This window comes from Pleurodeles waltl, chromosome 2_1 (genome assembly GCF_031143425.1).
Source record: "Pleurodeles waltl isolate 20211129_DDA chromosome 2_1, aPleWal1.hap1.20221129, whole genome shotgun sequence".
In the NCBI taxonomy this organism is placed as follows: domain Eukaryota; kingdom Metazoa; phylum Chordata; class Amphibia; order Caudata; family Salamandridae; genus Pleurodeles; species Pleurodeles waltl.
The window spans coordinates 201,862,825-201,888,138 of record NC_090438.1 but is presented as its reverse complement, the minus strand read 5'-3'; the positions used below and the strand labels follow the sequence as shown (position 1 = coordinate 201,888,138).

At 46.1% G+C, this 25,314-nt stretch overlaps 1 protein-coding gene across 1 annotated transcript in view; it reads left to right on the top strand.

The window, feature by feature from the left end:
- MTM1 (myotubularin 1) overlaps window positions 1-25,314 on the top strand; it is a 411,360-nt gene that overhangs the window by 286,057 nt on the left and 99,989 nt on the right. Inside the window, exons 11-12 of the mRNA XM_069212406.1 lie at window positions 3,413-3,619; window positions 7,256-7,348. Coding sequence (XP_069068507.1) covers window positions 3,413-3,619; window positions 7,256-7,348 — 300 coding nt within the window. The remainder of the gene's footprint in view (window positions 1-3,412; window positions 3,620-7,255; window positions 7,349-25,314) is intronic.

The following is a 25,314-nucleotide window of genomic DNA, read 5'->3' as shown; positions in this document are numbered from 1 at the left end:
CTGCTGGGTTAGGGTGTCCACCTGGGGGAGGTAGAGAACACTGGACTTTGGAGGAAACCTAGCTACATATGAATCTGCTGGAGCATTGGGCCATTCATCTGATCTAGCGCTGAATGTCTTCGTACAGGCTATCAAAGGGAGGCTGCTGGTGCAGGTTCCCACAGACTACACCACTGTCCTGGTACTGCAACAAGCAGGGCACAGTGGGTCCTGTGCCAGGAGGCTCTGCTGCTACGGACCTGGCTGGTATCAAGGCATTTATCTGGTCCTGAACTATTTGGTGGACTCTATGCTTGCCTGGGCAGAATAACGAATTCTCTGGGGTCTTGCGGATCACGAAGGGCATCTGCATTCCGAGGTGTCACAAGGCATCTTCCGGCAGTGGAGAGTACCTTTGCTAGATCTTTTCACCACTTTTGAATACGAAATGTCAATGGATTCGTGTTTGGAAGTTTCTACGGAGAGACTCGCTCAGATATGCAGTCTGTCTGGAATGGAACACAGGACTTCTTTCTACCCTGCCCCAAATTCTGAAAATATAAGGGAATAACCTAGCCGGAGTCAAGTTAGTGACTCCAGATTGGCCATGGAGTGTGGTACCCGGAGCTTCTGGGCATAAGCTTCTGTCCTCTGATCAGGCTACCACTTTGGGAGGATTTTATGTCAGAGCAGCTTGGCGGAGTCCTTTTGGCTGAAACTGCACATTATTTATCTTCATGAATGGAGATTGTGCAGCCTTAATTAACTGCATTCGATTTGCCACCCAAAGTGGTGGATGTCATCCTTGCCGCAAAGCGTCCTTCAATGAAGTCTTATGCTAGGCTCTGGGACAATTGTGAGGCCTCGTGTGAAGTCCACAAGAGAGGTACTATGAAAGCCACATTTTTTGATGTTTTGTCAGTGGTCCAGCAAGCCCTTTCTGTGTGCACTACTAAAGGGTATTTGTCGAGCCTTTTGGCACTTACAGATCAATTGTCCTTTTTTTAAATCACTTGTTGTGATGCTCTTTATTAAAGGTTTAACACACGTTCCCTCCCAGCCATTTGTGATACCACAGGGGGAAACTTAATTTGGTCTTGCCCTTCCTCTTGTGTATGCCCTTTGAGCTAGTAAACAGCTGTGCTTTGTGTCTTCTCGCTCTGAAGACTGTCTTTCCCATTGCAATAACTTTAGCTCCTCACTTAAGTGAACATCACACACTTTTGGTAGAACTGCCCTTTGCCATCTTTTTTTTCCAAACAAACTGATGCTGAGGAGTCGGGTGGCCTTCTTGTCAAAATTTGTGACTCCTTTCCACGTGTGACAATCCATCACTGTTCCTGCGTCTTTGCTGTGCTTTTCACCTCAAACAAGTACGAGAGACTTCATTGGCTGGACCCAAGAAACAGTGATCATACCAAGGACTATCGGGTGTATGATCAGCTTTTTGTGGGGTTCTGTACAGCAAAGAAGTGTGAGGCTGTGAAGAAAAGGACTCTGTTGAAGTGGATAGTCCTCTGCAATAAAATCTGCTAGACGCTGGTTAAGAGTCAGCTCGCAGGGCTGAGGGCCTATTTTAAGCAAGGGAATGCTTCACAATATCTGATAGAGATCAGCCCACATACAAGGTTTGATCTGCAAATTGCTATCTGCAAGCAAGAGAACAAGGTTTATTGAGATATTGACCTTTCTCGTATGTGATGCAACAACAAAAAGAAAGACAGAGTATCCTCAAATTCCTTGGCTAATGGATTCTCTGGTCATCCATCCTTAAATTAAAATCACGTACAATGAGAAATCTTGTTCAAGTAAGCACGCACTCACTAAAAATCCTCTTGAAACTTAGTAGCATTAGGGGTACAATAAACCAGAAATACTGTTATTATAAAATCTTCACTTACTTGGAAAGATACTTTGGGTTGGTATAGGAACCACCTTAGACATTTATTTTTAGGATGCCCTATAGTCACTGTGCCTAGCTGTAACAGACAACCCTGACACTGTAGTGGGAGTTATCAGACCTTTATTATAGTTTATTCCTTGCCCCTGGTTCCCTGACCACTCACAAGGTCCCCAACTCCTGGTTTGGTCCACTGTCACCAGTATCTGATAGTCCATGTAGTTCCCTCCGGGTCTCCTTGCCTCTGCTGTCTTCTGAGGAGGGTTGGGGAGGAAGGCTTACAGCGGCCCTCAAAAATAAAGGATAGGGAAAGATAGTGCACTAGATTAGGCTCCTTTTCCCTTATTGTCACCACTTGTGGCTGTCTCAGTGCCAATGTTTATTCCTACAACACTCTGTAATAATCGGCATCTGTGCTTCACACCCTGGCAAATTCTTTTCCATGACCAGTAGCCCCACCCATTAAAGGCCAACACTCGCACACTTCAGTTCAGTGTACTGCACTACTTGGTGCTCCGGAGTCCCGCCCAGCATCTCTGTAGGTTGTTTGCCTCAGCCCATGGGGCTTGCCTGTGGCTGCGATCCTCTAGGTCACAGCATTTGGTGCTGCCGCGTCCACCTGGTCCCCTGGACAGCTGGACATAAACGCATGACTCGGGTTACTCCTCTCCGTCTCCTTTCCCCCAGCAGGTTCTCCGACATCTCCCTCAGCATTCCTCTGCCCGTCTTCTTCTCTCAGTTGCTCTTGCTCTGGTGCCACTATTGTTCTGCTCCTCCTACTTCTGACACACTCCACTGATTGAGGCACATTTCTTTTAGCTCCCCCTTCATCTCTTGTTAAGTCCCTTCCACCTGTCAGCTGCGTGACGTCATCGAGAGCCGATGGAGTGTTTCGTGCCTTGTCCCACATCCACGGCCATGTTGGAAAGTCCAGGATATTAAGTCACTGGACTACAGGTCCCCAAACCTCTCACTTTGTTTTCTGACTTGTTGATATTCCACAGGATGTTTTAATCTGCGGGTAAAGTTGCAATTATATCTGGTTCTGCATTCTCCGTTATCCATGCTTTAGCAAGAAATAAAGTTTAAACTACCCTCTACGATAAAATAAAAAATATCAATATTATTTTTAAGGTGGGAGTTTGTATTTATAATAACACAATTAAGACTAGCGAGGCCATTTTTAATGAAGAACTTACCTATGTGCAGCTCGAAGAGCTGCTTGAGGTAAGTAGCTATATGGGCTTCCATAATATGTGTTAATCTGTTTCCTTTTTCCTCTAGCAACCTTCAATATTGGTATATTCTCTCAATAAAGATGCAGAGATGTAGCATAAGTAAAGTGAAATTATAGTTCAGCCTTGTACTGTTAAGTAGGTTGTAATGTTTGTGCTAACTAATATAGTTTTTCTTACTCACCGTGTGCAGGTTATTTAAATGAATTATTTTGAATTGTGGTCTGTAGCGAACTTCAAATTTTCTGTAATAAATGTCATTACATTTGAATTATTTAACAGTCATTGTTTTCATCAGCTTGTTTTGACAGGAGCTATTCAAGTAGCTGATAAAGTTTCCTCAGGAAAAAGCTCTGTATTGGTACACTGCAGTGATGGCTGGGATAGAACAGCACAGTTGACATCATTGGCCATGCTAATGCTGGACAGCTACTACAGGACACTTATCGGTTTTGAAGTACTAGTACAAAAGGAATGGATAAGCTTTGGACACAAGTTTTCATCCGTAAGCATGAGGTTTTGTTTTTTATTTTGTTGTTTTATCTGAGAAATATAAGCCAGTAGCATTGCCGATCTCAAACATTTGTATTTCTTGCTTAGCAAAACATCACATCTACAACAATGGGCTTTAGTGAAGACAATTTAAAACCTGTAAGTGTCCATCACAGTATTCAGCATTAGTTTGTTTTAAAACCACCAAGGTATTTCCTGCCGTGTTGGATATATATATATATATATATTCTAGAAAAGGAAGGTCAGTAAAAAATGTATTTGACCTAGCAGAAACACATCAGTCATTTGTACAATCAGGGAAACATATTTTGCAGCTTAACCTGGTTAAATGCCAATTAATGTGGAATACCCTACTTACATAGGTCTCAGACAAAGTGTTGGAAATTAGGATTGAAATTTAGCTCTGAGTTACTCATGAAACTTTGACCCAAAGCTGAGACACCTGTTTCTATGTTCAAATTGTTACCTCCTGAGGTAAATCCTACCAGGGAATTTACTAACCTTCCCATTCATACACCTGGAAATACACCTGTTGCAGCGTTCCAGGCTGAAATGTCATGTGACATTTGTTATTTTGTTAATACAGCGATAAACAAAGAATGCATCAGCACATTAGGGAAATTCAGCTAGCTGTTCAATCCTAACCTCCTGGACTGGACTTGCATTTCCAACAAGGAATGACAGCTCCTGCTGTGGTGGATCGTGGATGTCAACCTGGCAAGTGGCAGACTGGTTTGTCTTCCTCCAGACATCCTGTGCTGATTTATGAATCCACTTTGGGTTGGGGAGGACACCAGGACAAGTTGGAGATCAGGGAGCAGCATCATCATGGTGATCTCTTGAAGCTCCCCCCACCTCTGTTTGGTCCTCTGGGTATTTCTATCTTCCATCACAGAGAAATCTATACAGGTGCTGTCATACGACACAGCCACAAAGTTACTGCAACAAGCAGGGCCACATGGGGTCCCCTGCCGTCTGTCTGGAAGCTCTGAACTTAAGTTCAAACACTTGATAAGATCAGTCTACTCAAGGGCAAACTAACACAGCAACTGTAGTTTTGCCAATCACAGTGGAGTCTACATCTGGAATTGGACAGGGTATGTTGGCTCGGTAGGGCATGCCCTCTGTAGATCTTTTTACTACTGTTGAAAACACTACAGATTTTCCTCCTCATGGATCCATAGGAGGCTTGTTCTGCTTTCAATGGTGTTTTGCCCTCATAAACATTTCTTTCTCTGATGCTGATCCCACAAGTCTTGAAGAAAGTTAGTTGGGACAAAACACCGCTTTTTCCATTAGCCTTGAATTGTGCAAAAAGTGTCTAATATTCACAACTGATGGCTTTCAGTATCTGCACTCCAATTCGGTTTAATCCTGTGTTCCAGCAACAAGGCAGAGAACAGTATCCCCGAACCTCCACAATTTACACCTCCATGCCTGAAGACTGAGCATAACAATCTGAGAGGTTTTCATCTTCTGATTTAAGGAGTGGATGTGATTTTTGGTTGCTCTTTGCCTTTCTAGTGGGGTTTTAGTCCAGGCTTGTTGCCTAGTGTGAGGAGAAGCAGGTTGGTTCTCTACAAGCTGACTTGTCTCATATCCTTTTATTTGTTATCTTTGGTTTGCTGAGGCTTTTCTGTACGAAGGGTTTAAGGTTACTTAATAGCTATATTGGATTGTCTTAATTTGTTTTATCAGCCGGCCTTATTCAAATTACTACCTGTGATATGTTTTTAAAGGGGCTTTCACATGTTTCCCAGTGCTCCCTTTGTTATGCTATAGGTAGTTTCAGTCCAGTCTTCATACACTACCACCTTCCCTATCAAGCTGCTGCTTAGGACTTATGCATGCATTCTTCTGAAAGTGGTGTTGCCCTTCAATGTAAGTCAGTTTATCACACTTCCTGTTTTCCTCCTTCTGCCAGATCACTCTAAGGAGGAGGAGATATTGCACTGTTTTGATCCACGATGGGTCCTTAGCTTTTACTTTGTAATAATTAAGGTGTTCCAGGTGAATTATCAGCTTATTGTTGGAATTGATGTGGGGAGATAGGAAATGCGGCTTCTATTGGAAGAGTAGGTGACTTACCCCACTTTCCAGTGAATACCATATCTAACCACAGTTCCTCACCACTTGCCCTCCTCTCCTTTCTATGAAGTGGACTTTTTAGTCCAATAAGGTCTCAGGTTAGATTTGAACAGTTTTTTTCTCTTTTTATTAATGATTACTTTATGGTCCAAACACAGGGTAGTCTTCCACCTACCTGTCATTTGTTTTGATTAAATTTGTGTTAAACCGTTTCTCACTTTATCAACTGAGGATGATGTTGCATCATTAATCATTTACAGTGTTCAGTATGTCTGCCAGAGCCATAATCCAATTCCCAGGTTGTATTTTAAACCATTTTCTTGCCATTCCTTTAGAGTCCTAAACTTTAGATATTGGTTCATGAGACCTGGTACAGTAAACTGTATTCTTGTCAGGCCAGATTACTAAGCTCCAGGTCAAGAACATGAAGTGCTGAACCATTCACTAAATATCTGATGTATGACTACCATTTGTAGGTTTGCCAGCACTTCATAGACAGGGTAAGCCTCAGTGTCACTGGTACAAGGTCTGAAGACTGAAATAAAATAGCAAGGATGGTAAAAATGATAGAATTTACAAAATCTTGACCAGGAGGCTGCTACAGAAACAGAGGTATGGCTTACTTTTGGGACCATCATTGGCACTTAGCTCTTAGATTAAGCATGGCCATTCTTTAATGGATGAGGGAAGTCCATATAATTTCTCAGACGCTACCACATGAAACATCCACTATGGCGAAGATAGCCTGAAGTAGGATTGGGCCTGAGAATCCAATATCCACAAATAAATCCTTAGGAGTATCTATTTTTGGTACAACTGTGTTTGGAGCTTGTAGGCCACATTATGAAACCTGCCAATGAAAATGTGAAGAAGTTTGACAGTAGCCATGGAGACTGTCACATTATCCTCAATTCAGATGGTCTTTCTCAAGTCACCACTGGGCATCGCAGAAGCAACAATAATATCCCAGGTTTTACCCCTTCAACATGCAGATATATTCAGTCACAACAAGGGCAATGGACTTAAACATTGTTTGTACGCTTTGCAAGATATTAGCTGTGTTTGAATGCAGACTCCCAATATTCTTGCTCTAAGTGGGTAAAAACAATGATCATGTGCGTTAGACCTCCATTAATGAGAATTGGGTGTTGTTGCATATTGTAATCTTTAATCCCTACATTAACAGCCCCATCCATGTGCCCATCCAAACATGCTTCCTTTTTTCTGCCTATGTTTTATTTCTAGAACATCAGTTTTTAACTTTGTATGCCCTTAACAATTACATGTTTAGCTATGTCTTTCAAAACATGAAACCATGTTTTGGTTCTGTACCAGTAAGTGGTTTGTAGCTGGCTAGTGTTAGTTATGAAGGTTTTCATTGCTTATTGCTGTATTGCAGCTTTTTTTGGGGGGAAATGACTTTACATTGGTGCCCTGTGCCATTTAAAAATATTTGCTAGATCGAACATAAATGTGAACATGATTATGTTGATTGAAAATCAGATTGAATAACTGTTAACCTTCTACGGTTTCATTTCAGAGAATTGGACATGGAGATAAAAACCATGCAGATGCAGACCGATCTCCTATTTTTCTTCAGTTTATTGACTGTGTTTGGCAAATGGCAAAACAGGTAGGATAAATCCAAACCTGTTTTAGTTCTGAAAATGTGAGACCGGCAAGAATATGTCTACACTTTTGATTTAAGTGTTTACTTGGTGTTTATTTGTCAAGTATATACCTAAAATATTTCTTGATTTTACACAACCACCGCAGATTATTTACACATGTTAAGGCCAGAACTTCCGTTTATTATAATGTTGCTAAAAAAGGTGTGCCAAACCCTGATGCTATAACACCAGTTAACACTGTTTTCATATTTATAGTGATTTTTTTTCTTTGTGACCACAAGTGAGAATTTTATTTTTTTCCCATATTTGTTAGACAGTGGCTGGTCAAGTATGTAGTTGTGGTGACCACAATATCAAAAGGTGAGATGGTCAATTTTGCATTAGTAAATTTTTCTGCAGAATGTGCAAGCCAAATAGACACACTTAACAAATACATTTGAGATTACCCAACTGTAATGGGTTGTAATTTGGACTGATCCAGTACTTTATTCTAGAGTTTGTAATGACATCTAATACTTGCCTACTAACTGTGAACATGTTATCTTTTTCTCCCTCACAATCCAGTAAGTATCTCACTTTTCACTCTTACATATCCCAACTGCAGTCTCCCTCTTCTGGGGTACCTGCACTCATTTCTATAGTCTGGTCAGTATTACCTGCATTCCTTGATGGTTCTCACCTGTTTACTGGGATTCACCTGCTTCTCCAATGCTGATGATACCTTTTCTTGTCTGGCTTGATATCCAGAATTATTACCACTCTCTTCATATACTGTACGGTTGCAGTTCACACTTGAATGCTCTCCAGCTGGTTAAAACTGCATCCTCAGTTAACCATCTATATCTCCATATAACTACCTCATAGCACGATTTGGATGTCTGCTGCTCCAACTTCCACACTTGCCAGGAAAGGCCCTCACTATACTAGCTGACGTACAGTGAGAGAAGCACTTAGAAAGGGAGGGGGGAACAGTAGAATTTCAATTTCTTACAGAATTAAAGGTGATTACCCAAACACATCAAGATTGTAAGAAGACTGTTTTAGTGGTTAGTAGCCATTAACCAATGGAAAGAATTAACGGTAGGACCTTTCTCAAAGTGACAGTAGATGATCTCAAATTAAACAAAGGCATGTAAGTAATGAGATGTTGCTGAAGATGGAATGATCCTTGGCCACTTTGTGCATGATGATAAAACCATAAGACCTTGATGATGGCGTTCGGCGGTAGGAAACCAATGGAGAGTCTTTACGTAACTTGAAATACACATGCAGCCCAGTAACAAAATGGTTAGCCCCCGTTGTGAATTATCTGCAGTCGGGTGGTCAGATGTGATAGTAGTTTCGAAAATACAGAGTTTTCACAGTCCATGTGCGACAGAAAGACTGATTGGGCTACTCTTATAAGGAAAGTTAGAAGCAAATGAAGTACTCTACGTAACCTTATGATGTAGAAACAAGCAGACAAGACTATGCTCACCAATATCTGTTGAAGGTAAGTTTGGGGGACGCAGTTTAGTTAAGGCAGAGTTTTTATCTGCAGTACGCATTTCTCCCATACCCCTGATTCCTTTTGGTTCTGAGTAAAATATGCCAAGACCGGGCCCAAGTTGTTATGATTGACCCCAGACTGGACAAGGAGGGTGTGGTGTGCGGACCTTCTGCGTTTCCTCACGTTTCCCGCTGCATCTACCATTCAGGCCGGACCTTCTCTCCCAGAAGGTGGGAAATTATGATCGTCCCTAATCTAAGAGGCCTCCACCTTCATCCTTGGATATGGAGTGGAGACAACTGAGTTCCTTTCAGCTTCATTTTTATCAGCAAGTCACCCCTCAACCAAATCTGCTTATAGTGGTAGATGGAGAAACTTTGTTGTATGGTGTGCGGAGAATAATGTTGGACCCCCTTGTAGGCCAAGTTGTCACAGATTCTGCAGTATTCACTGCCCTGTGCTCAGAGGAGTTGTGTGATAGACATGATTAAGGGGTATTCGGCTTTGCTGTCTGAATTTCCCTGTTTGTTGGACCAGCCATCCTTTTTCAAGTCCCCCATTGTTTTGTTGTTTTTTAAAAGGTTTGACAAATGTGTATCCTCCAACTTCATTCGTTGTGCCCCAGTGGGTTCTTAATTTGGTTTTGACTTTACTTATTGCCACTTCATTTGAGCCACTGCAGGGTTGTCTCTTGGGAATGTGTTTTTGGTGGCTATTACTTCATTGAGATGGAGGAGAGAGTTACACGTTCTTGTCTCTCCTTCACATCTTTTTACCCTGACAAGTTGTTGTTGCGAACCAGGGCTGAATTCCTTCCAAAAATGATGACCAACTTTCACCTGGGTCAGTCCATCTTACTCCCAACCATTTACCTTTTGTCCCATCCTACTAAGGAGGAGGAGGAGAATTTATATCAGTTGGAGTCTAGGTGGGCAGTTAGCTATTATCTGGACTATTCTAAGGGTATACCAGTAGATGACCTAGCTCTTTGTTGGGTACTGTGGTGCCAAAAAATGTAAAGCCCTGCAGAAAGAACCCTTTCATGATCATCCTCTGCATTAAGACCTGCCACGCTTTGACCAAGAAGGACCCTCTAGAAGGAGTCAGAACCTATTCCACCAGGGCCAAAATCTACCACGTCTGCCCTTGCCAGAGGTGTTCCTATCACAGAGCCCCACAAGGTGGCGATGTAGGCACCCATACACACCTTCGCCTAGCACTGCTGATTGGATTCCAAGGTGCTTAGGGGCGGTCACTTTGCCAGATGATTTTTGCAGAATTTTCTTGCCCAAGCATCCATAAACCTGCCTCCTAGGGAAGAGTATTACTCTAAAATATGTTCTACAGGTGAAGAATCTGCAGTTAGAAGTATCAGTCAGAAGAAAAGGTTAGCTGTGGAAACGATTTCCTGATGGATAATCTATCTACCTGCAGATTCCTCACTGGCCTGTCTGCCTCCCTATTAAATGGATGCATTGTAGGGGAAGTTAATACAATCCCAATTTATATTTTGGTACTGCACTACTCTGTCGATGTCACCCCATCTGTTCGCCTTAAAACCTAGAAAAAATGGATGGAGAATGACGTTGTTGCTCCACAATGGGTGCTATATAGCTTCGAGGACATCACCTGACGTAACTTCCAGCGTTGCCTGAAGCCAGCATCCTCCGTTAGTGACATAAGAGCTTTAAAGTCTCCTGATCCAGTCTAACACCAGAGTTGTTATACAGCTGAAGAATCTGCAGGAAGTTAGAGTATCCACCGGAAAGATTGTTACAGCAGATAAGAAACTTTTTCTTTCCTGCAGAGGCAACTGCAGTATGTGGCTCAGCAGCAACATACCTCCCAATCCTTTGTAGGGCAAGGCCTGGAAGTAGGCCAATAGCATAAGGTCCCCAGGAACAGTGCACTACCCAACACCCACAGGTGCCGTAAAACCACTTTAATTTGTTCTTGGCTGCCCACGATTGCCTGGTGGGAGGTCGGGTCACTTTGTACGTGACTGGATGGTGGAGCATTGTAGGAAAGTCACTCTCTTTGGCATGATTACCCCCACTTTTTGCCTGTTTATCATTGCGTTTAGACTGTTTTCACTGGGATCCTGGTAACCAGGACCCAAGTGATTGTGCGGTCTCCTGTAAATTTGGTTGTTTTGGTACCCTTTACACCCCGTAGTTGGCATACTGGTGTACCCCTGTAAGTCCCTAGTATATGGTACTTATGTACCCAGGGCATTGGTACAACGGTTGTCCCCCATGGGCTGCAGCATGTATTATGCCACCCATGGGAGCCCATGCAAACTGTGTCTGCAGGCCTGCCATTGCAGCCTGTGTGAAAAGGTGCATGGACCCTTTTATAACTGGTCACTGTAAGTCACCCCTATGGTAGGCCCTCCTAGCCCACAGGGCAGGGTGCTGGTTACACTGTGTGAGGGCACCCCTGCATGAGCAGAGGTGCCCCTACGAACTCCAGTTCAAATGCACTGGACTTCATAAGTGCGGGAAAGCCATTTTACCCTTGTACTGACCACAGGTAACTCACTACCTGTGGTCAAGCTACATAATGGTAACTCTGAACCTAGGCGCGTTTGATATCAAACATGTCGGAATCGTACCCCAAAACTAATGCCCTTATTGGTGCCATGATTCCATGCACTCTTACGTTCCTTAGAGGACCCCTCAAGATTGCTGCTTTCCAAGCTCTTGCAGCCCCTCAGACTGATTTCTCTGCCTCTTGCTGCTTGACCAGCTCAAGGAAGGCAGAACAAAGGATTTCGTGTGGAATAGGGGATGCAACACCCTCTTCCTTGGAAATAGGTGTTACATGGGGAAGAGGTAGCCTCCCCACACCACCGGCTTGCTTTGAAGGGCACATTTGGTGCCCTCCATTCATAATCTGTTTTTCACCAGTCCAAGGACCTCTGGTCTCTGCTCTGTCACGAAAGCACACAAAGGTAAGGGGACTGACCACTCCCCTGTCCATCACCACCTCAGTGGTGGTGCCCAGATCTCCTCCACGTGGCCACTTAATTCTGCCATCTTGAAAACAAGATGTGCAGAGACCCCTGTGAGTACATGGTGGGTCAGGACAGGTGACCCCTTCTTATAGGTGGTCATCCTGCAGAGTGACCAAGCCTCCTGTTAGGGCTATTTAGGGACTCTGTTACGGGTGGGTCCCCAGATTTGGCATGCAAGACTCCACCAGGACTCCTCTGCATCAACCTCTTCTGCTCCTGGCCACTGGAACCGCTGCTGGACTTCAGAGACCAAACAAGCCTGCAACTTCCAAAACGACCTTGCCTTGCAACATTGTTTCTTTGGCTCCTTCCAGTAAGTGCAACATTTCCATGGCTGTGCATCCTCTGGGGTCGACAAGACTTCAGCTGCACCAAAGAAGCACAAGTCCCTTCCCTGCATCCGCAGGCACCTAAGGCAATGACGTCTGGCTGCTGGGATTTGCTCTCCACAGGAACTGTGTGGCTCCTCCAACATAGGTAGTGGTCCTGAGTGGGCCTCTCTGCCCAACTTGAGAGACAGTGAGCCCTTGCCTCTTCCTCCAGGACAGTGCCCCTGTGCACCCAGACTCATGCAGCAACCAGGGCTTGTTGACTCCTGCTCCAAGGGATCTTCAGGCTCCAAGGAGCCCCGACCGCCAACACTTCATCCTTGCAAGGACAGTCTCTCCTCTGCTGCTCCAACGACATGGAACTCCTCTCCAGATGTGCTGATTAGGCCTCACTGCAACTTACTGTTCCTACTGCCAGTGGTTTGCCTGTGGGGGCTTCAACCACATAGGGTGGGTAGTGGCTCCTGCCTCACCTGGACAATCCTGTGTGGACTTGACTGTCAACTTCTTTTGCAGGTCCTCTTCGTCCGGAATCCACTGTTGGGTTCCACTCGACTGGCCCTGGTCTTGCAATCTTTCTTTTCCAAGTCCCCTTGTTAGTCTCTGGAAAGACCAGGTAACTTACCTCTGCACTCCTGGTCGCTAGGGGTCATCTAGGTACTCCCCTTTGGTGGCCCGAGTTCTCCCAGCTCTCTTCTAACTATTCCACATTGGGTGGGGGACTTCGCTTTGCACTATATCTGATAGAGACTTCTAGTTACAGATTCCTTACCTTTGAATTCCTCCATGCGTCAGACTGGATCCAGAGACTTTTTCTTCGAGCAGTACCTCTGCGCGCCGTCAGGTGGCGTCGGTCGATACCACGGGTGTCGATGGCGTCGTGTTCGCTGTGACGACCTCGTGGTCGTATAAAGCCCCCCCTGGTGGCTGACGTCGGTTTCTTTTCACTAATTTCCACGCTAGAAGCGCAGAGCCATGAGGAACACTGATAGTGGTGCGCTAAAGCTAAGGCCCTTTAAGGAAAGTTCTTGCCCCTAGCAATCAGTTCTCAGAGCGGGAAGGATGGGGAAGTCGGTAAGGAATCTGCAACTAGAATATGTCTCTACCAGATATATTGTAACCGAAGGTAAGTAACTTGTACATCTTCTAGAGACTTCTAGTTGCAGATTCCTTACCTTTTGAATAGATACCTGAGCAATACCATCACCGAAGGTCGGCTGCGAACCAAGATCACACCAGGAAGTCCTGTAGGACCGAATGACCAAAGCGGAGTGAGTTTGCAAACCCTCAGAGGGTTGCTTCTTTGCCAAAGCATCGCACTGATTGATGCATGGGAGGACCCATTGTGAAATGGTTCTCTTTTGCACCGCCTTCCCTTTCTTCACCCCCACATATCCCACAAAGAGTTGATCGTCTACCTGGAAGTCTTTAGTACTATAAAGGTAGAACATCAACGCCCTTTTTGGGTCCAGGCAGTGGAGTCTCTCCTCCTGATGTGGGGGGTGGATAAAAGGTAGGCAAGGTGATGGATTGACCTTCATGGTAGAGTGTTACCACTTTAGGGAGGAAAAGAAGCCCTAGTGTGGAGTACCACTTTGTCAGGATGCATTGCCAGGAGAAGTGGTCTAGATGGCAGAGCTTGGAGCTCACTTACCCTGCGAGCAGAAGTAATGGCACCCAAGAAGGCAGGCTTGATGGTTAGGAGCCGTAAAGGGCAGTTATGAAGCAGCTCGAATGGAGTGAACATCATATATGTGAGGATTAAATTTAAATCCCATTGGGGCATGATAAATGGGATAGGTGGGAAGAGATGAGTGAGGCCTTGGAGAAACCTCCCTACAATGGGAGATTTGAATAAAGAAGGTTGGTCAGGTAGTCTCAGGAAGACAGAGATAGCAGAAAGATAAGCCTTGAGGGTGCCCAAGGCAGAGCCCTGTTGGGCAATACAGAGAACAAAGAGCAGAACTTCAGAGAGAGGATCAACTGATTTGTCGATACACCATGCCACAAATTGTTTCCGACAGGAGAATACCGTTTTGGGGGAGGGATGTCTGGCTGCCAAGATGACGGTACAGACTTCGGGTGGAAGGTCAAAAGCTGTCAACTGTCACCGCTCAATCTCCATGCAAGGATGCGGCGAGTGGACAGGTTCTGGTGAATGGCCCTCCCCTGCTGCTGTGACAGAAGATCATCCCGAATGGGCAGTCTGTTTGGAAGAGCTATGACCATGCTCAAGAGCTCGCGATACCAGACTCTGTACCCCGTCCAGAGCCACCAGAATAACTTGGGCCTGGTCTTGCCTGATCTTGTTCAGAACTCTGGGCAGAAGTGGTACAGGCGGAAAGGCGTACAGGAGGCTTGAGCTCCACTTGAGACCAAAGGCGTCGCCGAGCGAGTGCCTCCTGGGAAACTCCAACGTGCAAAACAGCTGTCATTGCGTGTTCTCTGCAGAGGGAAAGCGATCTAACCAAGGCTCTCCCCACTGCGGAAAGAGACCTTGTGTCACCTCCAGATGGAGACTTCATTCCTGATCGACTATGCATCGTCTGCTGAGTTTGTCTGCTCTGGCGTTCAAGGAACCCGCCAGATGTTGAACTACCAGGGAAATGTCCTGATGTTCCAGCCAAGTCCAGAGACTAAGGGCCTCTTGAAAAAGAGTCCACATCCCCGCTCCGCCTTGTTTGTTGCACTACCACATAGCGGTGGTGTTTCCATGAACACTTGCACTGCTTTCACTTTGAGAGAGGGAAGAAATGCTTTCAGTGCTAGTTGAATCGCACAGAGATACAATAGATTGATATGAAGCCCAGATTCCACCAGAGACTAGAGGCCTCTGATCTCTGCCTATCCCATGTGGCTGCCCCATCCGAGGAGGTCTGGTTGGGGAAAGGAGAGGGATCTGCCCTTGACCCAATCTTGATTCGTTAGCCACCACTGAAGGTCTTTTGCAGTTCCTTCTGAGATCTAGACTTTGTTGGAGAGCCTCCCCTGATGCTGCGCCCACTGGAACTTTAGGTCCAGCTGCAGAGCCTGCATATGCCATCTGGCCTTTTGAACCGGCAGGATGCAGGAGGCCATGAGGCCCAGCAGCCTCAGTCATTCCCACCAAAATCCAGGACAGAATCTGAATCGTAGCCTGAATATCCTGGACTTGCTTTTCGGGAGGATAAGCCCGAAACTGCACTGTCCAGAACCGCTCCTATGAAAGGGAGCATCTGAGAAGGAGTCAAGTGTGACTTCGGCTTGTTTATATGGAACCCCAGCGAAGAGGTTCGCTGTAGTCTGGAGGTGGGAGACGACTTTCTGGGGTGTATCCGCCTTCAACAGCCAGTTGCCGAGGTAGGGGAAGACTGGGACCCATAACCTGCACCAATGAGCTGCAACCACTACCATCACCTTTGTGAACACCTGCGGGGCGCAGGTAAGACCAAAGGGGAGCACAGTGAACTGAAAGTTCTTAGGTAACGTCTGTGGGCCGGCAAGACAGGGATGTGGAAGTATGCGTACTGCAAGTTTAACGATACCGTCCAGTTTCCCGGGTCCAGGGAAGATAAGACCTGAGCCAATGTCAGTATCTTGAACTTCTCCTTTTTGAGGAAGAGATTGAGGGACTGAAGATCTAAGATAGGACAAAGGCACTTGTCCTTCTTTGGCACGAGAAAGTAGCGGGAATAACAACCACAACCTACTTCTGACGCAGGGAGCCTCTCCATAGCTCCTTTTGCCAAAAGAGCTTTGATTTCCTCGTGGAGAAGTGCCGTGTGAATCTCCAATATGTTGTCGAATGAAGGTGGCACGGCTGGAGGAGAAGACTCAAAAGGGAGGAAGTAGCCCTTCCGAACAATCAGGAGGACCCACCTGTCCGTGGTAATGGATTTCCAGTGGGGCAGATGATGGTGAATCCTGCCTCCAACTGATTCCTGGTGTTCCAACAGACTAAGAAGGTTTGGAGACTGACTAGGAGGGTGGGGTGGACTGGGCGACCAGCTGGCTCCCTGATCCCCGAGATCGTGGGAATCCCACGTCCACTGCCGCACGGGGGCTGTACAGCATGGACGGGTCGATGGCTCGGTGGAAAAGGACGCGGTTGGGTGCCCCTTCCAAAGCTAGGAAAGGGGCAAGAGGCGGACTGGTGGGGTCTAGGGGCAGGTGCGAGGCCAAGGAACCAGGCCGTTGCTCGAAAAACCTTAAAGCGCTTGAGTGCCGAGTCCGCCTTGTCTCCAAAGAGACAGGTGCCATCAATGGGCATGTCCATCAAAGTTTGCTGGACATCCCCTGAGAAGCCAGATGTTTTCACCCAGGCGTGACATCTTAGTGCCACCGTTGATGCAGCTGATCTGCCTAGAGAGTCGGTTGTTTCCAGTCCACAGCGGATAATGGAACTGTAGGCAGCACCTGCGCGCGTATCCCAGAGAGTATGGGAATAGCAGGCCAAAAGGCATGCATTGTTAACCGACCGCAGTGCTAGACTGACAGAAGAAAACATTTTCTTCCTCAAATTATCCAGTCTTTTTGATTCCCTATCCGGGGGGGCGGTTGGGAATGCACCAGAGGAAGAAGAGGAAGCCTGGATCACAAGGCTCTCAGGCGTGGGGTGTTGGCTGAGGAATTTTGGGTCTGTTGGCGCAGGCCGATGGCAGCGGGCAATCGTCCTATTCACAGGAGTCCCTGTGCTGGGTCTGGACCAAGGACCCAAAAGGACATCCGTAAGTGCCTCATTAAAGGGGAGAAGGGGTGCTGATGTGGAAGAGCTCGGCTAAAGCACGTCAGTTAGGATATTAGGCCTAACCTCCACAGAAGGTAGCTCAAGCTCCAAGACCTCAGCCACCCTTCTCACCACCATGGAGTATGTGGTGCGTCAACGCTCTTCCCTCCCTGCATCATCTGAGCGATGGGGTGAAGTCGAAGAACATTTGTTCTTCTTAGACTTCTTTTTCTTATGACCCAAATCTCCTGATGGCTTCAAAGAATGGTGGCCGCCATTAACTTTAGGGACCGCTCCCTCAAAGCTTTCGGGTTCATGGCTCGACACTCGGAGCACGACTTCGGGTCATAATTGCGCTCCAGGCACCAAGGACACACCAGGTGCAGATCAGTCACCGATATAATTCGGTGACAGGAGAGGCAGGGCTTAAATCCGGTCTTGTGGGACATCCCTCGACCCATCCACGACCTGATCAAAATCGTTCAACAAAAATGTTGTCATAGTCAAAAAGTGACTGAGGTAGCTCCTCTTCAGATCTGCGCGTAGGCTGGTGCAGAAAGAAGAGAACTGACGTCAGAGCGCTGGGGTGGCGTCTATATACGACCGCAACGTCGTCACGGTGAGCATGATGCCACCAACGCCTGCAGAGTCGACCAACGCCACCTGACTGCGCGCAGCGGTACTGCTTGAAGAAAAAGTCTCCAGATCCCGTTTGACGCCTGGGGGAATTCAAAAGGTAAGGAATCTGCAACTAGAATATGTCTCTACCAGATATATTGTTACCGACGGTAAGTAACTTACACTTTAGCATATGGTTTGCACCCCCCCCCGCACCTCCTGTAGGGTGCTAGTTACTTTCTGCTATTTCTTGCCAATGTTTGTTATTTACCAATGCTAATTCCTAATACTTATTGTGTCTATATAGTGTGTACTTACCTCCGGTTGTGGGACTGCCTATAAGGGATCTAGTTCAGTGCTACTGTGATAAAGTACGTTTATTTTTGTAACACTGAGTGGTTCCTTTCATGTGAGATAATTTTCTGTGTGACTGCTGTGGTATTGCAGGTGCTTTACACTCCTCCCAGGTAAGTCTTGGCTGCTACCACTAGAGAGCCCTGGCTGGTGGTGTGATGAGCTGCTGAGGTCCTGGACCTCGAACTGCCTTTGGTGGAAATTGGGGCTAACCTCCTGACAGATGTGCTTCAGCCTGGGGCTTCTTCCTCTTAACCCCTTTTGTCCTTTAATGAAGGTCTTACAGATATCCTCCTGGGTACCTAGTCCAAACCCAGCACAGGCTCCATTGTACCCCTCACCATAGACCTGCTCCAAATGACCCAGCGTTTCTGATGCAACATCCAATCCCTGAGAGTTTGGGTGTCTAAGCCTCTACATTCCAGGGCGCATTCCCTTCTGCCCCCTTTGCATTGGGAATCCAAGAGGATTAACCAACTTGGGGAGATAATGTTCTCTTTCTCTGGCATGGCATTGCGTTTTTTAAACACTGCATGCCTTTTGGGCCGTTACACCCATACTCTATGGGATACAGTTGAGTAAGTGCTGCCACAGGTCCTGGAGGAGGCCCAGGCCGTTCTCTCCCAAGCTGTTGCTGATGAGAGACCCAGCGAAGTTCCCAATCGGGAGTGAGCTTGACATGACCGACGTACTGGGCAGATGGGTTGCATTGACTGTGACCTTGAGGCACCATGCCTGGTTGAGGACATCTGGCTTTTCGGGGGATGTTCAGTCTACCCTTTTGGACATGCCCTTTGATGGCCCCCGGCTCTATGGAGACAAAGAAAACATGGTGCTTGAGTGTTTTAAGGATTTTGGTGCTACAGCCAGGTCCTTGGGCCTCGCAGCTGCAACTCATCCCCGTCAGTCTGCTTTATGCCCCTTTCATGGCTTCAGAAGGGCGGCCCACCATGTCCATTTCCCTCCAGCCACCTTGCCACGCATGCTGTCCAGCCTCTGCGTGGTCCAGGACTTGGTATCCAACGCCTCTGTGGATCATGGAGCTTGTGCATATTTGCACATGCCTGCCCTACAGTCCCACTGGTGTTACCTGTGGTGTCAGGCAGTCCACATGCATTTTCAGTTCTATATGCTACCCTTTTGCCTTACCAATGCACTTCAGCTGTTCACCAAGTGATGGTTGTGGTTGCAGCACATCTGCAGATGTTGGGAATACTAGTCTTCTCATATAGTAACAACTGATTTATGAAGGTGGGCTCACCCCAGGTATGTCACGCCACCTCCTGATGACGACCAACTTAATTACATCGCTGGGCTTTTCCATCAATGTGTCGAAATCACATCTGACTCCTTCAAAACAGCTACCTTTAATTGATAACCATCCTGAATATGGTGCTCTTTTGAGCCATCCCTCTGCCTCAATGATTCCAGGATATTTGGACTATGATCCCGATGTTTCATCTCTTGACTTGGGTCTCCTTCAGAGTTGCTGGGAGGCTTCTGGGCCACTTAGTCTCCTTCACTCAGCCTGGTCTCCTGCATCCTGCTTGTGGACCACACCCAGTGGGCTCAGCATCAAGGCATTCTATCAGATTTAATCAAGGTGTCAGAGGGCAAGAGCAAAAGATATGCAGCATTGGCAGCTCGACCGCAATTGGACCAGAGGCAGACCCCTCTCCCAACCCCACCCTGACCTAACAGTTGTAACAGATGTATTGTTGCTGTGTTGAGGAGGCCCACTGGGAGTGGTGGAGATCAACAGCCTCTGTTCTCCAGCAGAAACTCTCCTTCAAGTCAACTTGTTGGAGTTGTGAGCAATTCTCTTGGCACTAAAGACCTTCATTCCGACTGTCATGGTGCAGATTCTCAAGGACAACATGCCTGCTACATGGTTTTGCAACAAGTGGGGTCATGGGTTCCTGGCTTAAGGGCCTTCCAACGCTGGTAATGACTGAAATTTCAGGGCATCTCCCTGACTGCACAGCACCTGTCAGGATATTTAAACTCCAGGGCAGACACACACTTTCGAAGTTGCCTAGCAGATCACGAAAATAGGTATCAACAAAACCTTGTATTTCCAAAATTGGCACAAGATAAAGTGATGAGAAGCAGTGGTTATTTGCACATCTCTGAATTCTGGGGTCCCCATACTAGCATGTGATTTACAGGGCATTTTTCAAGTAGACTTCTTTTTTACACACTGTCTTACATTTGGAAGGAAAAAATGTAGAGAAAGACAAGGGGCAATAACACTTGTTCTTCTATTCTGTGTTCCCCCAAGTCTCCTAATAAAAATGGTACCACACTTGTGTGGGTTGGCCTAGTGCCCGCAATAGGAAACGAAATCACATCACATTTTTACATTGAAATCTGACGTGTTTTTGGGAAAGTGCCTAGCTGTGCAGTTTGGCTTATAGCTCAGCTGGCACCTAGGGAAACCTAACAAACCTGTGCAGTTTTGAATTGAGCATGGGTTGACTTGTGGGGCTCTCACCAGGTTCTACTACCCAGAATCCTTTGCAAACCTGAAAAATTGGCAAAAAAACACTTTCTCCTCACATTTCGGTGATGGAAAGTTCTGGAATCTGAGGGGAGCCACAAACTTCTTCCACCCACCATGCCCCCCAAGTCTCCCGATAAAAATGGAACGTCACTTGTGTAGGTAGGCCTAGTACCCGTGACTGGAAACGTCCCAAAATACAACATGAACACATCACATTTTTCTAATGAAAACTGACCTGTTTTTTGCGAAGTACCTAGCTGTGGATTTTGGGCTGTAGCTCAGCTGGCACTTAGGGAAACCTACCAAACCTATACATTTTTTAATACTAGACACTTATGGCAACCCAGGATGGGTTGACTTGTGGGGCTCTCACCAGGTTCTGTTACCCAGAATATTTTCAAACCTCAAAATCTGGCAGCAAAAAACACTTTTTCCTCACATTTCGGTGATGGAAAGTTCTGGAATCTGAGGGGAGCCACAGACTTCCTTCCAACCTCCATTCCCCCAAGCCTCCTGATAAAAATGGTACCTCACTTGTGTAGGTAGGCCTAATACCTGCAACAGAAAAAACCCCTAAACACAACATGGACACATCACATTTTTACATAGAAAACTGACTGTTTTTTTTGGAAAGTACCTAGCTGTGGATTTTGGGCTTTAGCTCAGCAGGCACTTACGGAAACCTACCAAGTGCGCACATTTGTCAAAACTAGACACCTAGAGGAACCCAAGATTGGGTGACTTGTGGGGCTCACACCAGGTTCTGTTACCCAGAATCCTTTGCAGACCTCAACATTTAGCAAAAAAACAAACATTTTCCTCACATTTTAGTGATGGAAAGTTCTGGAATCTTAGGGGAGCCACTAACTTCCTTCCACCCAGCATTCCCCCAAGTCTCCCGATAAAAATGGTTCCTCACTTGTGTGGGTAAACCAGTGCTTGTGACAGGAATGGATCACACAAGGGTCAATGGTAGTCCTTGCATGTTTTTAAGCAAAGTTTGTGATTTCAAGGGGATTCTGGGCGAAGGAAAACTGGTGAGAGCCCCGCAAGTCCTACATCCTTGGACTCCCCTGATACTAGTATGTTAAAGTTAATCCACCACTCGCACTGGTTGGTTTTAGCACCTCCAGAAAATATGGTTTCAAAGCATGAATACTTATCACAGTATCTGAATATTGAAACCAAGCTTTCTGAAGATGGGCCATAAAGCTTCATCCAGGCCACAACCTCTTTATGGTCCATTCACACGCCATTCAGGCACAACAAACAACCCTTTCATACTGCCGTCCACGGGCCCAATCAAACCAATCACTGCACTCACATTATCTTACCGCTGCCCAACAAGGGCCCATCACATTCATACGCCACATGACAGAATATGTTTGACTACATTTTACCACCTGTCAAGAAACCGCATCCTTGTTCCTGAACATTACCAAAGGCATGCGTAACGAACCTTTACTAATGACTCCGATGACAGCCACCTCAGGCTCAGGAACAAATATTTTTTTTTGATGCACATTTAGCGCACTCACTGTCCTAAATCAAACTACTTCCAGTTTGTGGATGCAAGTTGGGGGTGTCAGAGTATGCCGTGCGAAGCGACTCCGAACTGAGCGAGGCAGACATGCTGGGGAATTCTCGCAATGTTCCCTAAAGAGAAGGTCATAGGCTATGAAAAAGGGTAGTGTTTGGCACACAGGGTAGTCCGTGAGAACGTAGCATATGTCCCAGCCAACATTATGTGCAGTGCTGTAACTGTAATGCACTTATCGTACAGCAGATTGAACATCTACTAAGTTCTGATGGAGGATGAACATGAAAAGCAGGTCCAACACTGACCCATACGTGTCATTGTCCTTCAGTGCTGGGATGGCACCAATGGATATGAATCCATAGGTGTAGATGATATACATCTGTACTACCTTTACTATTTACCTTCTCCCTGTGCAATATCCCTGTGAAGGCACATCTACCATAAGCTTTCCTTACCCATTCATGTCTGTCCTCCTCAGAGTCCTGACTAATCCTGTATAATTGGCAGGCGAACCTCTACTAGTTTGTGGATGCAAGTTGGGGGGTGTAGGAGAATGCCTTGGGAGGACTATTCCTCGAACTGACAATTTCTACTGTTGAAACTAAGGCAGACGTGCTGGTGAAAAAATCCTAAGGTCTCTAAAATGAAAAGTCAAACAAGTATCCTGTGGGACTAATTCACCAACACTTCTACTTTTGCTTTGAAAGTGACGCTACGAGTTGAGTTTGCACACTTTCAAACAAGTAGAAATGTTAGTGAAAATGTCCTTATTACACTGTGTACTACAAGTGTACTTATTACACTTACTCTGGTTCTCATTGGCAATCATGGTGGTCCTTGTGTAGCATACATAAGTTCCCTAACAAGCACTTTAAAATTCAGTCATGCATTTAACATCTTGCCACACAGGGTACTCTGTGACAATCTGGCATATGTTCTGTCCACTAGTATGTGCAGTATGGGGACTATAATGGACGTTAATTGAACAGATTACCTACCACGTTCTGATGGTGGATATAGGTGTCAAGCAGGCCATAAGGAAGTCCATGATTTCCTGAAGTAGATGAAGTAAAATTCTGTGACTGCTTGCCTAATGAAGCACTGGCCATGGACGTTCGGTATCCATGCACAGCCACTGAAAGGATTACCCAACAGCAGCTCTTCGGCCATCTGACCCCAAACTGTGATGGGGGAAGTGCTCTCATCATGAATTGTAGTGAGCACATATACATCACGCCTATCGGAGAACATGACTGCGAGCAGTTCGGTGAAACTCAACGCAGTACTCTAGGATTTCTGGAGCTTCTTACAAACAAGCTCCTGCAGGAATCCTTTTTGGTTACAACAAACTGTACTGCAGGCCACAGTGCCAGCTTTGTGGAGCTCACTGAACAGCTCTACTCCTGTATAGAAATTCTCCACATAAACGTTATAACCTTTGTGCGGGAGTGGCTGAACAGGTTCTCATACATTCCTGCCTGTGACCCCTAACATGGGAGGGCAACCTACAGGGTTTAGGGTAGAGTCTTTCCCTGTATACACTTATGCTGCACACATAACCAGAAGAGCGCGCACACAGCATGTACAACTTTATGCCATAGCGAGCTCTTTTGCTCGCATTGTACTGTCTGAACAGCAGACGTCCTTTGTACAGGATCAAGGACTCATCGACTAATATATATATATATATATATATATATATATATATATATATATATATATGTTCGATGGCACGTGTAGCTGCAGATACACATGCTATTCACAGGTCCTGCCATCTAGTGTTGGGCTCAGAGTGTGTTAAGTTGTTTTTCTTCGAAGTACTGTTTTCGAGTCACGGGATCAAGTGACCCCTCCTCCTCTTCAGTTCCATTGCGCATGGGCATCGACTCCATGTTAGATTGTTTTCTTTCCGCCGTCGGGTTCGGCCGTGTTTCCTTTCGCTCTGATAGTTAGATTCGGCAAACTTTGAAAACGCTTGATTTTCGTCGGTATCATATCGATCGGTTTACATCTTCTATCGACACATCGGTACCGTCAGAAAAGACATCTCTACTCGCCCTTCGGGGCACATACGCCCTACTCGGGCCTGGTCGGGCTGACCGCGTGGAAGCCTCGTGGATTGGACTATGTTCCGATTCTGTCCTCGGTGCCACGTGAAATTCCCTTATACAGACCAACACCTCGTCTGTAATCTTTGCCTTTCCCCAGATCATCAGGAAGAAAATTGCGTGGCCTGCCGATCCTTCCGATCTAAAAGACATTTCGAGACAGAAGAGCACAAAGGCTCGAGATGGTGTCCAAAAGCTACGAACATCTCGACGTTGAAGAGGAAGAGACCATCGCAGACAGCAGTCTCCGTTCGAGGTTCCGACTCCAACCAGGAAGACAGACCGGTCACTGCAGGACAACAAGTGAGTACGCCTGCCCCTATACCATCACAAAGACCGAAACATAAGGCCTTGGGTACACCACTTCCGGAAGGCCATGGCTCGACCCGAAAGAAGACATCCAGTGACCAAACTTCCAGTTTGGCACCGAAAAAGACCACTCTTCCGAAATCATCAGAGTCAACGAAAGGCTCCGTATCCGACTCCAGCAAACACCATTTTTCGAAGTCAAAAAATTCGGAAATCCCTTTCGGAACAGAGAACATACACTACACCATCTTTTTTTCGATACCAAAAAAGCCAGCTTCGGAGCCGAAAAGAGCAGGTTACACAGAGGAGCGTGGACTTTTTAAGGCACTCAAAGAAAGCCACAAAACCTCTGAAGAGGACTAGTCAATACTTGAAGTAATGGACGAAAGGCAAGTCAGGATTCATATTCACAAAGAAACCGGCAGAATCCTAACAGCACCTCCTCTGAAACCTAGGAGGAAATTAGCCTTTCAGGAGGAATTGAACACTACACAGCCTCCAGCTAAAGTACCAAGGCCAAAGGAGAGACCACCACTTCCTCAATTTTCATCTTCTCATTCTCCTCCTCACTCTCCACACCTGCATATCTCTCCTCTTACCAGTCCTACACCAATGCAGTCACCATCACATTAGTTTGACTCGCAACAAGACAATGTAGACCCATGGGATCTTTATGATCCAGATCCCATTCCCGACAACGACCCAGACTGCTATCCCTCTAAGTCTTCACCACCTGAGGATAGTACAGGGCACAATCAAGTTTTAGCTAGGGCGGCAGCATACCATAGTGTCACCATGCACACTGAACCGTTGGAGGAGGATTTTTTGTTTAATACACTCTCCTTTACACATTCAACATACCAGTCGCTCCATGTGCTCCCCAGCATGCTAAAACACGCTGATCAAATATTTAGCGAGCCAGTTAAAGCAAGAATAATTACTCTCAGGATAGAGAAGAAATACAAGCCAGCTCCCTCTGATCCTGTCTACATAACTC